At 27.5% G+C, this 17863-nt stretch overlaps 1 protein-coding gene across 1 annotated transcript in view; it reads left to right on the forward strand.

Moving 5' to 3' along the window:
- The first annotated feature begins 607 nt into the window (after positions 1-607).
- The window catches only part of LOC123530345 (uncharacterized), an 80554-nt gene continuing 63298 nt past the window's right edge, over positions 608-17863 (forward strand). The window contains exon 1 of the mRNA XM_053521743.1: positions 608-984. Within this exon, the coding sequence (XP_053377718.1) occupies positions 930-984 (55 nt within the window). The 5' untranslated portion in view covers positions 608-929. The remainder of the gene's footprint in view (positions 985-17863) is intronic.

A 17863-nucleotide genomic window follows, 5' to 3' on the forward strand; every position in this document is an offset into this window, starting at 1 on the left:
TAACACAACCAAAAACAAAAGAGACATATACATAACGCGCAAAATGCAAGCTCGCCTTGGAACGGTCAGGAACTATCGGTTTTAAACACGATTACGTCATTCCAACCTCGCATTTACCATATTTTCAACAAGTTAGACAAGGCAGTGTAATATTAGTTTGTATCAAATAAAACATATATATAGTGTCCACCAATGTACTCAACGACTAGTCGAAAGTCAAAGCACCAACAGCCTTACTTTTAAAAGTACAACTGAGCAATTTGCAATATAATATTCCACTTTTCCCGTCCATATTTATTTTAGAATTTTGGAGAAAAATATTACGGAGTCGTAAATTAAAAAAAAAATTGTATAGTTTTACCGAAACAAATTTCTACAAAATAACGTTAATGAGAACTAAGATAAAATGAGCCGCGCCATGAAAAAAACAACATAGTGCGTTTGCGACCAGGATCCATGCTGTTCGCTTTCAAAGCCTATTGCAATTAGAGAAACTATTAGCGAACAGCGTGGATCCTGACCAGAATGCGCGGATCCATGCTAGTCGCAAACGCACTATATTGATTTTCTCATGGCTTCATGCTTAAACGTTTCGTAGTGTGGCTATCTGATGAACAGAAATGGATTTATGAACTAGATAAATGACACGATACTTTTATATATCCTATAAGTACTATACTTATGTTAGCTGAAAGAAAAACACACTTTAATCTTCTCTAGTTTCATGTTTTCAATTACGTTTTTTTTTTCGTTATTCAATTAAGACTTCCGGTTCTACTTTCTACCAATTACTGGTAGTCTAGATTCGAATAAAAAAGAAACAAGTACAAATAGGTCCATATAGATCTAATATTTTTTTATCCGTTCTTCATTATAACGACTATTGTACTGTAACGATCCATACGAGAATATCAGTTCCATTGCGCGCGATGCTCTTTTTATTTTTCGTGTTATGTTTCTATGGAAACTCCTTAATCTACGCAGGTAGGCAAATTGTGTTCTTTTATTACATATTTCAATAATATCTGATAGGCAATTATTGATGGGCGGGGAGTGGGCCATTAACAAAAAATTGATTAAGATGAATTGATTTTGAAGCAATGAACTTTGTTTGTTTGGAGTTTTAAGACTAAGGCGATATAATTATATCAATTAAGTTTATAATAGAACGCGATTGATTTGTTTTTATCCGGTTAAGTTGATTTGCAACTGTTTTAGAGAATTTTTATGGTGACGGACATTGTTATCTCATTGATGATGAAATATGACTTAATACTTGTTATAAATATTTTGTGGATGTTAGCATAAATGCTCTTTCTCCATACATGTATAAATGTGTGACAAACGATTTGCTAAGTTTAGAATAATTGCTTTAAATGATATGTTGTGTTTTTTTTCTGCGAAAGTAGTGCAACTAATTGATCGCGTTTTTAAAAGCTCTTTTTGATCAGTATACGTACATGTTATGGTAAATAAGATGTTCTGGAGGTTAGTAGTGAATATTAGGATGGTTTTGAAACAGTATAACCTCATTTGACCTTTTGACCCTTGGTCAGGACTGGTCAATGCCGGCCAATTTAAAATCCACAGGTTTTAAACCCAATTAAAACTAAAAAGTTTTAAAGTTAAATTTAAATACATATGATATAGATGAGTTTACAGAATAAAATATATTGTTTGAAAGAAAGAAAATTTACTGATAATATAAATCCTCACTATGTTACAGCAAAAAATGGGAGGCTAATGATAAAAGCAAAATGTAAATCTTGCGGAAAAACGAAATCAAAATTCGTTAAAAACAAAACTGGAGGTAAATTAGATATCCATAAAGCAATGTTACCTTTATTACCTAAGAAAGGTTTAACACTTCCAGGATATAATTATTGTGGGCCAGGAAATCCCCTAGATAATGGACCCCCTGTCAATGAACTGGATGCAGTATGTATGGACCATGATTTTTGCTATGACTCAAGACTAAGTAAAGTGAATGTGACAAAAAATGCTTTCCAACTTAAATAAAACTAAATCAAAAACATTTGGAGAAAAGATTGCAAAACATTTAGTTGTAAAACCAGCTATCAAAACGAAATACAAACTTGGGTTGGGACAAAAATCAAAAAAACGGGAAAAGGGGTAGAGTATACCCCCGGAATCACATGGAGCGATGAATTAGCAGAAGAATTACACAAACCAATTAAAAGAAAATTTAGGAAACGAAGAGTGATAGTTAATGATATTGATGATACTTGGTCAGCTGATTTAGTTGACATGCAGCTTTTTCAAAATATAATAAAGGAGTAAAGTACTTGTTAACCGTTATTGATATATTTAGTAAATATGCTTGGGTTTTTCCATTAAAGAATAAAACTGGAGAATCTGTTACTGAAGCATTTGAAAAAAATAATTTCTGAAGGACGATTACCAGTAAATTTATGGGTAGATGAAGGAAAAGAATTTATAATAAAAAGTTTGAATCATTTTTGAATAAAAATAAGATTAATATGTACCATACATTTAATGAAGGAAAGGCTGTAGTAATAGAAAGATTTAATAGAAGTTTAAAAAGAATAATGTGGAAATATTTTACAGCAAATAATACTTATACTTATTTAGATAATTTGCAGATATGGTTGATAAATATTACAAAACAAAACTTCTAGTATAAAAATGACACCAACCGAAGCTAGTAAAAATTTAAAATAAAGGTACTGTTTACTTTAATTTATATGGTGATTTAAAGATACCAAAGAGCAAAGCAAAATTTAAAATTGGTGATCGAGTTCGCTTAAGCAAACTTAAAAGACATTTTGAAAAAGGATATACACCAAACTGGACAGAGGAAATATTTATAATTTATAAAATTAATAATACAAATCCCAGAACATACACTATTAAAGATTTAAATGATGAAATAATTCAAGGTTCATTTTATGAACAAGAACTTTTACCTACTACACAAGAAGTTTTTAGAATAGAAAAAGTTATTAGACGAGACTATAAGAAAAAAACAAGCTTTAGTAAAATGGAAAGGTTATAGTGAAAAATTTAAATAGTTGGGTACCATTTAGCGATCTTGAACAAATTTAATTTAGAAATAAAAAGTTTAATTATATAAATGAGCAATAAAAATCTAATTTCTAATAATAATGGAATAGAAACAATAGATCAATTAATTCTTCACTTAACTAAACTAGCTGCTGCTTACAGAAAAAGTTATAAATTTTGTGGGAGAGTAAGTACTGGATTATATATTACAGCAGGTGTCTTTGGTTGTTCAGCTGCATTAGCACTTGTTCCAACTATTCCTATATTTGTAGCAGTTGCTGGCGCTGTTCCATCAGTAATTACCATATTTACTAACAGACTAAAACTTGACGACAAGAAATTTATTTTAAAATCACATCATCATAAAATAAAACAAAATTATAACAAAAGCACGGATTGGAAAAGTAAATAAAGAAGATCCAAATAAAGTTATTCAGGATATTTTACAATACTATTAGAAATGCAGAAAGAAAAAAATTATTCAACACCTCTTGAAATGCACATGAAGGAATTTAAACTTAACGGATATAAAAGTAAAAAAGAAGAAGAGTTGTATTAACTTTAACTTTAATTAAAGATTTTTTCTATAAGTATTTTTATAAATGAGAAAAATTATATACAGTTGAAGGTAATATTGCATCAGGAAAAAGTACGTTTTTAGATATTATTAAAGAATATAATCCTAATTTTAATATAATTCCAGAACCAATTCACGAATGGCAAAATGTTATGGATCCACATGCAAACCGAAGGTTCCAGCTTCGCAAATTATAATTCATATAACCTTTTTGAACTTGCTGCTCAAGAACCTTCCAAATATTTATTTCCTTTTCAGCTAACAACTTTAAACAGTCATATAAAAATGTTATCTTCTGCTAACAGTTTGATGGTGTTTCTGTCCTTGAACGTTGTTATTTAACTAACAGTAACGTTTTTACAAAACAACATCACGACAATGGTGTTATAAATGACCCCGAGTGGGCAGTATACAATCTTTTTAACTGATCATATTATAAAACCATATGGAAAAAACCCAATTGATGGATTTGTTTATGTTAAAACCGACCAGAAATATGTTTTAAAGACTTCAAAAAAGAAACAGACGGAAGAAAACAAAGTTGGTTTAGATTATTTAGAAAAGACTACACAAATTACACGAAGAATGGTTAAAAACAGAATGTTTTCAAGAAGGTATTATTATTTTAACAGTTTATAACAATTTAGAAAAAAGACCTTAAAATCTTATTCAAAGATATAGATAATATAAACAAATTTCTCAAATCATTATAATTCATAAGGTTCGTTTTTTTAAAGATTTTTTCTATAAGTAATATTATATATAGATGGTTAAAAGAAAGGTATAAAGAATGATATGCGAAAATTATCTAGCACTTTAGTAAAATATGAATCAGATGAAAATTCCAAATAAGAACGTTCTTTAAAGAATAAAATGTATTAAATCAAAACTTGATCAAATAGTAGAGCGATGAATAATAAAATCAGGTCATTGATAATTACAAAATGTTATAATCCTTATCTTCGTAAAGAACTTTATTTGAATGGGACATGTGGATGTCTTTACTGAAGAAGAAACTGCCGAAAAGTTATGTGATTGTCCCAGACCTAAATAAATTATCGAAACAATCCTAAAACATGTAGTTAATGTAACCGATTGTGATACTAATGAAGAAAAAACACATAAAAGCACTACAAAGCATCTAAAGAATTTGGTATTAATGCTGGGTTAACTAAAAATGTGTTGGTGAAGACAAACCGAGTAAATGTGATATCAAAAGTTAATGGCTCAAGGGAGATATAAATTTAAATATTTTATTTCTTTCTTCTTAAAGATATGCTAAAACTTATTTATTTATTATATTATTTTTTATTTATTTTTTTAATCCTTGTTTTTGCCTGAAGATTGTTTTTTTCTAAATATACTATATTAATGGAAATCGAGAGATCTACAAAACAATATATTAGAGAAATTTGAAATTAAAATTACATCTAGCCAAGTATCCAAATAATCATTATATTTTAACTATAAACAACTCTTAGAAATACTTAAACTGAACATAAAACTTTAAAGGTATAAAAATAAACGTTGTTTTTAAAAATAACTTTGCAAAAAGGATACAACATGATACAATATATAAATCATCTTAATTCAATCAAAGGCTTTAGAAATTATTAACACTAAAACGAAATAAAAAAAACTTTACATCAAGCTTTTTGATGAAATAATAAATAGAATTGGTAATAGGAATTCTGAAGGAAGTTTCTGAGATAGAGTCATTGATGCTCATTATATTAAATAAGATATAAAGTATATGTCCATTGGCTGCTTCGAGTATTTAGAAATTACCAAAACCATTACAACTCCAATGAAAGGATAATAAATAATAAAGAACGGATGATAAGGAATGTTTTTAGGATGGTGTCCTTTTGCTTATAGATTTCCTGTTCACAGAAAACCCTCCCATAGAGTTTCGAAATATAAAAAATATATAAACGATCTGATTATACTTGGAATTAAATTCCTGTTACATTAACTCAAATACCTAAAATTGAAGTTTAAATGAAATATCATTTAATATATTTGGATATGAAGAACCTACGGGAATTTATCCATGGTACATATCAAATATCAATAACGAAGAACATGTGACCAGGTGCTAATACTAATGCTAAAAATAAATGATAATATTAATGCTAAAATTACTGATTAGACTGTAAGCCCTCAAGAACAGTAGTCCCAACATTAATGTTTGGAAAAAGACTTTAATAGATTAATGGTATAAAACAAAACAAAACATGCAAATAAAAAACACCGATCTGTAAAAGCTGTCTGCAACATTTTTCTCAAGAAAGAATTTAAATGAACATATTCCAAATTGTTGAGCTATTAATGGTACCCCTGTAAAAAATGCCAAAGAGGAAGTAAAGTACAATTTAAAAAATCTCTAAAGGTTTTAGCAGTACCTTATGTAATTTATGCTGAATTTTTGAATCATAACTAAATAAGTTTTAACTGCTTTAAAACATCCAACTGAATCTTCATTAACTGAACCATATCAAAATCATATAGATAGTGGTACGGCTATAAAAGTTGTTTGTTGTTATGACGAAAAATATAAGAAACCAACCCAATTCTATAGAGGCCCAATTCAGTATATAAGTTTATTTGAAAAAATGCTTGAGGATGAAGGAAATTGTAAAGAAATATTAAAAACATTTTAACAAAGATTTGAAATGTCTAAAAAAAGATTATAGTGATTAAAAAAACAAAAGTTTTGTCATATTTGTAAAAAGAATATATTGAAGGAATCAATCAAAGTAAGAGATTCACTGGTCAAATAACAGTAAAATTCAGAGAAGTGCTCCTCACTCAGAATGAATAATAATTTTAAAACTAACACATAAAATTCCTGTTCTTTTTCATTAATTTTAAGAGGTTATGACGGTCATTTTATTAAAGTGCAACAAATAGGGAAATTAAAAAAGAAAGTAATGTTATTCCTAACTATATGGAAAGATATATGGCATTTTATGAATTCCTGACTTGGTCTTTATGAATCATATCCAATTTTATGTCCTAAATCATTGATAACTTAGTAAAAAATATACCAGAAATTAAATACTTCTCTCAGAATTTGATGTGAAAGCATTAATGTATTCAAAACAAAAGGTGTTTATCCATATGATTACATGGTTTCATTCAAAAAATTCAAAGAAACAGAAGTTACCGTTTCTAAAAGAAGATTTATTCAATTTTAAATGAAACTAATATTTCTGATAATGAATATGAACACTAAAAATGTTTGAATAAATTAAAAATTAAAACAATGGAGAATATCATGATCTATATTTAAAAACAGACGTATTACTTTTAGCTGATGTATTGAAAAATTTAGAAAATTAAGTTTAGAGTATACACATTAGATCCCTTGTCATTATTTTATTAGTCCTGTTTAGCTTGGGGATGCTAAGTTAAAAATGACTGGAATTAAGTATATTTAATAACTGATATGATATGTATCTTTTATTGAAAAGATCGGGACTGAGAGGAGTAATAAGTTTATATTTTCAAACAGATACAGTAAAGCAAACAATCATATATTAAAAATTCTAAATCAAAAAAGAAAGCAAATACATTATGTACCTCGAACGCCAATAACTTTGACGGTGGGCTATGTGGTCATCCCTTTACCCTCTGGAAACTTTAAATTTATATCCGAAAAACAATTTAAGAAATTAATTGCAAAAGGAAAACGAAACTTATAAGTTGAATGTGATTCTTGAATCTTTCCCCAAAAATAAAAAAAAGAAAAAAATTACATAAAACCCACAATGATTATCCTTAGCTCCTAAAAAATTAAAAATACCAGATCAAATGGCTTTCTGATTATAGTAAAATATTAAAACAAGAAAAAATTTTGAAATAGGAAAAAGTAATGTAAAGAATTTTGGTTCCAACTTTATTTGAAAAAACAAAATTATGTAGTTATCAATTTAAAAATCTTGAACTAAATACCCAACAAAAAATATGGTTAAAAGTATCAAAAATACACAAAAAATTAACTTTTGGACGAAAGTTCCTTGTTAAAAACGTATATTGATTTTTAATTCTCAAAAAAGATCTAGAAGCAAAAAAATTCATTTGAAAAGACTTTTTAAGTTAATGAACAATTTCTGTATTCCGGGTAAGACCGATGGGAATTTACGTGCAAAAGGTTATATTAAATTAAGCTCATGATTAAATATATTTTATTAACAATACATGCCAAACCTCATTGTTTATTCAAACGATTGTTTTAACTCTAAATCCTTTTTGGTATTCATAGAATAAAAGAAATTTTGTTATTAACCAGGACCTTGTTATGTTGGAATTGCATTCTTTAGATTTATCAAAATATTTAATGTATGATTTTCATTATAATTATATTAAGGAAAAGTACGAGGGTAATTGTAAATTATTGTTTACTGACACTGATCAAAATGTTATGGAAATTAAAACCAAAGATGCATAAGAGGATTTTTATAAGGAACAAAGATTATTTGATAATAGTGAATACGATAACAACTCAATATTTTATTTCGATAGGGGATAATAAAAAATGTAATTGGAAAATTTAAAGATGCAGCAGCGGGCTTCCCATTGTGAATTTGTCGAATAAGAAGTAAAATGGTATTCAAATTATTAAGAAAATGAAGTTAACATTAAAAAATGTAAAGGAATTAAAAAATTGTTGTTAAGAAAACAATAGTTTCATAAAAATTATAAAGAACTTGTTTCAACCCAAAGTCATCACACCTTTAAAGTTATTCGTTCTAAAAACACCATCTTTCCAGTTATGTTATAAATAAACATCTTTATCAGGTTATGACGATAAAAGATATATTCTTGATAATGGTATTGATAACGATAGCTTATTCTTAAATCATTAAAGTTTTTATAAGTTTTTTATTAAAGTTTTTAATAAAATTATAGAACCATAAATTTGTTAACTGAATATTTTGAACGTTTAAAAAGAATTAATAGAAAATAACATCATTTACTTTAAATTTTATTAGCATAATTACGTAGAAATAGATTCATTGTTTATGTTATTTTTTACATGAATAACTTGGATTTTGGGGTTACATTTTCTTTCTTTATTTTTTTAGGTTGTAATGTAATTCTTCCTTTATCAATTAAATTGCATCAACAAGAATAATTAAGATGCAATTAAAAGTATTCTAACATTTTACCATTTGTGAATCGAAAAACCAGGACGACATTGTCAGTTGTTCCATTGAAATAACCACTATCATATCTGAGTAATAACTTGTTTAATCAACAATGTGGTTTTCTTATTAATTGCCTTCTATTTGTTTTCCTATTTATTTACTTGTTCATTATTTTAATTGGATTATTCCCATTATATTAAGTATTCCAGTTAAATAAATGTCCTTTTTTTTTAAAATAAATTTTATAATAGTTTGTTCATTTACTCTTTGATATGAATTTTTTTTTTAGTATTTTATTACTATTAATCATACAACGGTTATTTCTTATTCTTGTAACATTTTAATGAAAAATAAACCAAATATCCACAAAGCATACTTGTTTGTCGTGATATTGAACATTGTTGTAGTTACATTTGGTATATACTTAATTACATCTTTGTGAGGAAGACCAAACGGATCCGAAGTATATATTATTAAAGAAAACAAACCCAATGTTTCCAGGACCAACAGAGCATATCCAATTATAATTCCACACTCGTCCTTTCTTTAATTTTAATTAAATTTTTTCTACTAAATACTCCCCTAAAGTTTTTTAATTTTTAAAACTGTTTTACCCATTGTCAATTTCAAAGTAGAAATAGGTATGTTTATAAATTTTATTTTTTTTACTTATATGAAATCGTCGTAAAGGTCCACCCGTTGTTGAATCCATCTGTAGTCCTTTCCACTTAACAAAGCTGTAATCAAAGTATTCCTAGACTCGCAGACCAACATACCCTATAAAGCCACCGTCGTTGTTTTTGTTTTTGTGTTTAAATTAATCACTTCCAGATCCTACAATTTGCTTCTTTTTTAGGGTATGATATGGTGATATCATATTTCCTCTTAATCATTAGCTACAGAAATCATACCATTTCCCCAGTATTTTACTAACACCAGTACTGCAACCCAGAACAAAGCACCATTGCCAAAAGGGGCTAATATTTGTGGAGCTATTTTTGGCTGCCATTGGAATAGTGTTTTCCTAACAAACCAGCCAAAGCTCCTAAAAATCCACCATTTTGACCTTGACTGGACATTTGTTTCTTTAAATTGTAAGTTCTAATCCCTTATTATTGGCAAGAGCTTTTTTTAATTTGATAATTTGTGTTTTTTGTTAAAGTACAGTGGAAGTTTCCACGTAATTGTTCATGTTTTTAATCTAAAATAAGTGGAATTTTGTTGTTGTATGGCTCGTCTAAATTTTTTTCTTTGTCCATCTGTAAGGTTTAATTTTATAATCAATATAATTTGATGACTTTAATATTTATATTTATATTAATTTATATTTTATTTTAAATTTAAAAAACATTAACAATTTTCATTTCCACTAGTATTTTATTTCAACTGGTTCCTCATATAATACAATTTGCGTAAACCCTAATATTAGCTTCTGGGGAATATTTAATTAGGCTGTTAATGTAATATGCGCTTAGAGGTCAACTGTATTACTTCTTTTTATATTCCAAGTAAAAATGAATAAACCAAATAAACTCAAAAAAATTTGATCTATTTCAAAGACTTCCCGTAGTCTTTATATTTTGTATATAATAATAATTAAATTACATCGTCATATATTCCTTGATATACTGAGTATTCTGTTTCTTGATAAAAAACACCATTAACCAACTCAAGCACGACAAAACACAAAATGCAATATTCTTTTGCTGCATTAATTTTAATGTACTAATAAATATGGATTATGTTCTTGAATTTCTTTTATCCGGTCGATGTAAATAAACAAATACATGTTGAGGTTTGTTGTTTACACCACTTTTTATCGAAAGTAATATTAGGTTTGTTGTTGTATCAGTTGATTGCGTCAACATTTCCCTAAGGTATGACCATCTTTATTTTTTAAATCTTCAGAAATTTTAAAATTAAGTCCAAATTCATTGAAAATTAACTTGTAACAACCCATAAATTACTTTTGTTACAATACTCCTACCAGCAGCATTAGCCATTAGCTTAAAAATTAATTCATCATCATCTGTCAGCTGTAGGTTATTTGAATTGACTTGGAGGTAAAATATTATTTTCTAAACCCTGAAAAATGAATAATTATTTAATGGGAATTTTAAGTGATTACCTCTTATTATCCTGGATTAATAAATTCCTAGAAGCAAAACCAGAATTATATCCATTTCGGTTTTTCTGCTTTCAGCAGTAGCAGTAGTATATAAATAAATAAACTCATTTGATCCAGTTATTTTCATAATCCTCAGATAGTACACCAAACGTACTTTACATTTATTACATTGTATAAATTTATTACAATCATAAACAATTTTTTCCATTTTTGTTTAAACCACTAACTGATCAATAAATGAAGCTGCATTATTAATTAGACAATTTGATTATCATCTCCACCATCAACATAATTATTACCATTAGCAAGCTATTTCTTTAAAACTTACTTTCACAATAACCATGAAAACTCAATTTTTTTTCCCCCCCAAAAAAAAAAAAAAAAAAAAAAAAATTTTTATATGAACTTCTATCATTAATTGTAACGGATAACGCGTTTTTTGTTGTTTTAACATTATTTCCCAGACAGATATTAAAGCTGTATCTAATTTGAATTAGGATTAGGTGTCGTATCTTTCAGCAATATTCTTTTGTTTCTAAACACATGTATATATTATATATTATTTTATTTTTTATTTTTAGTTTTATTTATTTTTATTAAAGTTAATAACTTTAGTTTTATAAATTAATCTGTTAATCCGTTTACGTGTCCCAGATCCTGACAATAACATTATTTCTCATATGAATACCTCCTCATTATTATATTTATTATTTATTTTTTTTCTTGTAATTCCGTGGCAAATAAATTACCAACTTCTGAGCAGGTTTCTTTTTAAGTTTCAACAATTTTAGACTGCAAGCTAAATTTCCTCCAAATTCTGTTTCCAACCTTTTTGTTCCACTTTCAAGTGCTGCTATTTCCGCTGTTTCCAAAGCTTTTTTCCAGCTGTGCTAATTGAAGAGCAACTCCACTTAAAGCAATATTCGTTAAAGTGTCAAAGCTACCTGTCGCCTTGTATGATTTCTCCCTGTGTGGAGCATCACTATAAATAAATATTCTTTATTTTTGACAAAACTTGTCTTGTACTTATATAAAACAAAATTTTATAATTTCAAATTTCTTTAAAATTAGGTAAGAAACCTTGTTTCCAACCTCATTAAACTTAATTATTCTACCAAATACATCTGTATTATATATTCTAATTTAATTTATAATATATTATTAATTCAGAATATCCAACTCTTTGTGGTTCTTTTGTAAATGGATAAGCTCTTGTTTAAATCTGCAGTACTTAAAAGCATAGATAATTTCACTGAAATTACCAACAACATCTGAATTATCATAAGATCACAATGAATTAAATTGTATCCACAGAGTTAGTTATATTTGTTGTTTTAGTTTCCCCATTCAGTTTGTCTATGTTTTTCTCAAATCAGCAATGTATGAAAAATTTGATATTCCAAATCCAACTTAAAATTATCTGTAATTGAAATCAAAATCTTTAAAACAACTTTAAATAAATTCCAAACTTATTGTAGCAATTTCTGATTTATTAAATTCAGAATCATCATTACTTAATAATGTTTCCCCTAATATAATTATTAATATCTGTGAAACTGGTAAGAAACCCATTTGTAAATATAATATCTTTCCAATCCATACCCTTATGATAACGAATTCTTTTATGTCATATTCATCACTAAATATTATGCCAAGAGTAGGTTCATAGGTTAATACTATCCAAACCAACAACATAAGTTTTTATTTTATTTAAAATTAAAGACGACTAAATCTGATTTTAAAATCACTCGGAGTATTTTTATTATCTTGTAACTGCTTCAGAACTAATACTAATTTTTTTTCCATTGATATATAATTAAAAAACTAAAGTTTTTAAAACTTTAACTACAAGTTTAAATCACGAAAAATAATTTTTATATAACATTTCATGTTGTTCTGGTAACAATGTTTTCATTTAAATGTTCCTCAATTATTCTAATACCTTCATTTTTAGTTCATCATTATTATTTCCAGGCCATCATTGAACCACAAATTAACGTCCAAGTCATTAATCCAATTCAGTGGGGGATTACATGACAAACGTCCATAACCTTGTCCCCTAATTACTTTTATAAATACATAGATCTTTTATTGATAGTAATCCTGACTTTTCTGTTTAATTCTTTGAATATTTTTTATGAATGATTTGAATGTTTTTTATTATTGTATTATATCTTATATTAATCAAATCAATAAATCATCATCTACAGTATGTTAAATACTTCTTTTCCCGTTATTCCTATCCTTAGCAATTAACTTAGATTTGACCATAAAGTTATTTAAGTTAAATAATTAGATTTACCAAATTGTCCATTTGGTGAAACTTTATATGGGTTATGATATGTTGATTCCCTTCCAAAACCTTTGAGTCTTTATTAATTCTTAATAAGCGTTCATTGTATCTTTAAGATTTTCTTCTCTGTAATTTCTAACTCCGAAACATACTCACCTGCAGCCGTAGGTTCTGCATTAGTAAATTCAATTATTTCACTGGTTTTTCTTTACTATATTTATTTATTATCCTTCGAGTAACTAAGAGGCCTTTAATTTTTCGGTAACACTCTTTTCTTGTTTTTATCCAATCATCTTTATTTTTGTTTAATAACTAACTCAGTTAATGTAGGCAATCCATATTCTGATATCATATCTTTATCGATATTTTATATCTAACTTAGCTATAATTAAATCTGTTTTAAATTCTGCGGAGGTTTTTTGGTGGTCATCATGCTCACCATCTTCATCATCCCAAACCCATATGTTCTTATTCGGCGGTAATAATCGTGTTGGTTCTTCTCGGATTAGCTCTTCGAAACCCATATCATCTTCCGGCGTAAAAATCGTGTTGGTTTTTATTCCGATGGCTCTTCCACCATTTCTAGATTTTCTTTTTCATTTATCTTATCAGCAAACTGTTTTTGGAAGTAATGCCTAATTGTTGTTTTATTCCAGGTAATGCTTTAACTGACTTGATAATTGTTCTTTTGACTTTCAATTTTTTCAGTAATTGGCTGATGTTGAATTTCAGTGTAACATACCCGATTTGTACTTGTTTCCTTATTTTTTCTCTCATTAAGGTTCTTCTCTAAGATCTCTCGTAAAAAATGGGTGGGAATCTTTTGCCCAACTAATTTTTTCTTATTAATCATTCATTAAGTTTGATTCATTGTATATAATACTGTAAATGAATGTAAAATAATGTAAATAATGTAATCTTATATACATGGAAATTCCAAATTATGATACAAAAAATGATAAATCCAATAACTTTAAACAATTTTTATCCTTTATTGCCAGATTCATGTTTTAGAATGTTAATATGTGGAACTTCTGGATCTGGAAAAACAATACTTATTGCCATATTAATTCGAAACCTCTTATCTATTATGATAAATTTATACTTAGTATGCTAAAAACTTTAGAACACTCTAAATATCAAGATTTTATTAACAACTTAGTCCAAATTGCAAAAAAGATTAAATTAGATCCAAATGAAATACTTATTATTCAGCTGATCTACAAACCAAATTGAACCTTGTGAAAATCTTGAATCAGAAAAACGAAAAAGTAGTAATATTTGATGATTTTGTATGTGAAGAGAAAAAAGTCAAAATGAAATAACAACAAAAAATACTTTATTCAAGGACGTCCCAACAAAAACTGTTGTGTTATTTATTTAAGTCAAGTCTTACAAAAAAAACACACCAAAAGATAATTCGAATAACTGTTCACATATATTATATTTAACATATCCAGATAAAATGGAAAATTATAGGATTTTTGTAATGAACAAAAAATAGATCGGATACTTTGCTAATGAACAAATCAAAAACTGATTGTCTTAATGAAAATGACAAACCAGGAAGTGATAAGAAAAAACTTACTGGTAATATATAATAATTATATAATGGGAAGTTTTTAATGACTTAAAAACAAAATAAGTGAACCTGGACAGTAAAGTATAGTTAATATTTGATATTGATTAGTGATTATGCTTACTAAAAAGCAATTCAAAAGCTTTAAAAAGGAAACGGAATCGTATCTTCCACAGAAATAAGGACTTGCTAACACAATGAATAGAGGCATTAGATCTGGGAGGTAAGAAATAACACTAAGAAATCCAGATAAACCCACGATGCTGTTGCGCAAGACTGGTTTGTGTATAAAAAACATTCAAAGTGTAATAGTGACTATAAACTTGAAGACATCAAAAGTATAAAAACAAACACTAGAAAAAAGAAGTAAAAGAATATTGGAAGAATAAGACACAAAAAAGATTTTAAAAGAAAGTCATTTTTAATTAATCAATTACAAGTTAAAATTGAAGAAGAAATGAAACTATGTTGATTTCTATTTACAGAACTTGAAGAGAAATCTATTTGACAGATGACAACATATAAGAAGTTATTCTCGTTACTTTAAACATTTTATTCACCCAAATTCAAGAATTAAAAGATAGTATGATTCAACATAAGAACTAAAAGACAAGATTATTGAAGCTGAGAAAAAGTTACAAAATATGTATCAGTTAGAAATCAGAGTAGAAATGAAATAACTAAATACTTGAAACGAAAATCTAAGCATAAAGATTTATTTAGAATTAATTCAAATAAACTTGCAGAATATAATCTGATTTGGGAAAAGGACAGCTTCACAAAGAGTGATGATCATGAACACAGCATTTAGAAACTTTAAAAACGAGCTCAATTCTAAAATAGATGACTTTAAAAAACAAATTCGAAATTGGATTATATTGGTTGACAACCGTCATAATTTATAGTATGCAGACTAAGTAATATTACAAAAAAATTACAAGATGATATTAATGAATTTTGGTTAAGGCTAAAGTTGAAAGAACATACAATGAACTGGACACTTTGTAGTTGAAAAATCAGTTAACCAAGGAGAGTATTACTGCTAATACTGAAGCAATTAACATAATTAATAATCAGCTAAATATTTGAGAAAACAACTTGTAAACATGATTAAATAATGTCGAGCCATCTCAATTTTTAAAAAAAGTACGAAGATTAAGTACACTGAAAGGTTTATTACAAGAAGATATAATGAATTTAATGATGAATTTAATGATAAAATCAAAAAAAATAATAAATGATTTATACTCTGTAGTTATAATATCGGATTAACAAGGAGAATCAATTCATGCTAATACTCAAGTAATTACTGCTAATACTAAAAGCAATAACCGCTAATGCGAAGAAATTACGACTAATACCCAAGAACTTACAATGTAAAAAAATGTTTTTTTTTAAAAAAGAAACACAATTAGCTAGAACAAAAAGAATACTGTTGACAATCTATCTGCTTCTGATTGCCACAACTAAACGAACTTATGATTTAGCTGAAACATAATTCTAAACTTACAAAAGAAAGACAAGGAAAATAGAAAAAAGGGTAAGGAAGTGAGACCTGAAGTGTTTCTCTTTGAATACTATTATAATCATCCTGTTGATTACATACAAATGAAAAAGGTATTTTGACCGTCGTGATGCCTGGATACATTCACCATAAAAAATTTGGCTGGTTTTGAACTATTTAAATATATTTGAAATAAGACGAATTTTTCGTAGATTATGAAGATTTTATACTCATAGACCAAAAATATAAAAAGATGTACTAGATATGCCTTTTGAGTGGTGTTTTTATAGTCAGAAAAACCGGAACTTCTATAATAGATATTAAATTTTTATTAAAGGGTTGAGCTCTTTAAGTGAACCGTATAAACCGCTAAAAGCCAATATCACATTTTTTATATTGTAGGTGGCGGATTTATAGGCCTGCAGGATGATGTTTATTTTTTGATAAATTTGATAATGTAATATAACAGCTGAGGCAGCTGAGGACCATTGACACTGATAGGTTAATATCTATGTAAAAGACAAAAATTAAAATTTATCTAAAACAAGGGTCAATGTTTGATATTCATCCTTTATGACGATTCAGCCTTTACCATAATTAACATTTTTTATGCTTTTTGATGGGTAAGTTTACAACTTCACAGAAATCTCAAAATGAGAGGGAGGGGGGAACCTGGTATCCCCTGATAGAAACAGACTTTTGGATTAAACAGTTTAATAATCATACAATTTCAAGACCAAAACAAACACATTTGTGTTATTAGTGTTTATTTTTCATTTAAAAATGTTACAAAATGGTATAAACATTATGATTTATTGTTAGAAAACACTGAGAGTAAACAATGTAAAACATAATGAACAAACAATTATAATTCATTTTAATAAAAAGGGTAAAATGTATCAAAAACATAATCTTCTTTTACTACTAACCAAAATGCAACCGCATAATCGATATATTGCCATACTACTCCCACAAGCGTATATTCAAATCAGGCATATGCCCTATGCATACTCCAAACGGTTGAGTGATTTCAACAAATCAAAATATCATAACATAAATGTCATGTGTTGATTGATGGTATAATCCTATGTTATGAGGTGATTTCATAACATAAAGTATTATGATAGTCAATCATGCATATGCCTATGACATACTCAAACGTTGATGAATTCTAACAACGATGAAAGTATTTATGAAATTCAACCTTGCGTATGAGTATGGCATACTCCATACGGTTGATTGATTCTAACAACAATGAAAAATTAGGATATTCAACCATGTTATGGGTAACATTCTTGTTCTTGAAGTCGTCCGTATGCTATATTTTGTGTTAAACGTTCGTTGTCATTATAAAGTCTTTGATTTTCACGTTGTAATCGTCTGGCTAATAATATCTTTGTAGAATTCTGAATTCCTATAAAAGAAACAAAATAACATTACAAACCCATAGCAACATACTTATTCTACAACGTAATAAATAGAAATAATAAAAAACTGGTAAAGAGTTAAACATATAATTATTTTATTACTTTGAGTAAAAAACCCCTCGTACCCTAGTGGTGAGCGTCCCGCTCAAGTGCGGGA

The sequence above is a fragment of the Mercenaria mercenaria genome, chromosome 13 (genome assembly GCF_021730395.1).
Source record: "Mercenaria mercenaria strain notata chromosome 13, MADL_Memer_1, whole genome shotgun sequence".
In the NCBI taxonomy this organism is placed as follows: domain Eukaryota; kingdom Metazoa; phylum Mollusca; class Bivalvia; order Venerida; family Veneridae; genus Mercenaria; species Mercenaria mercenaria.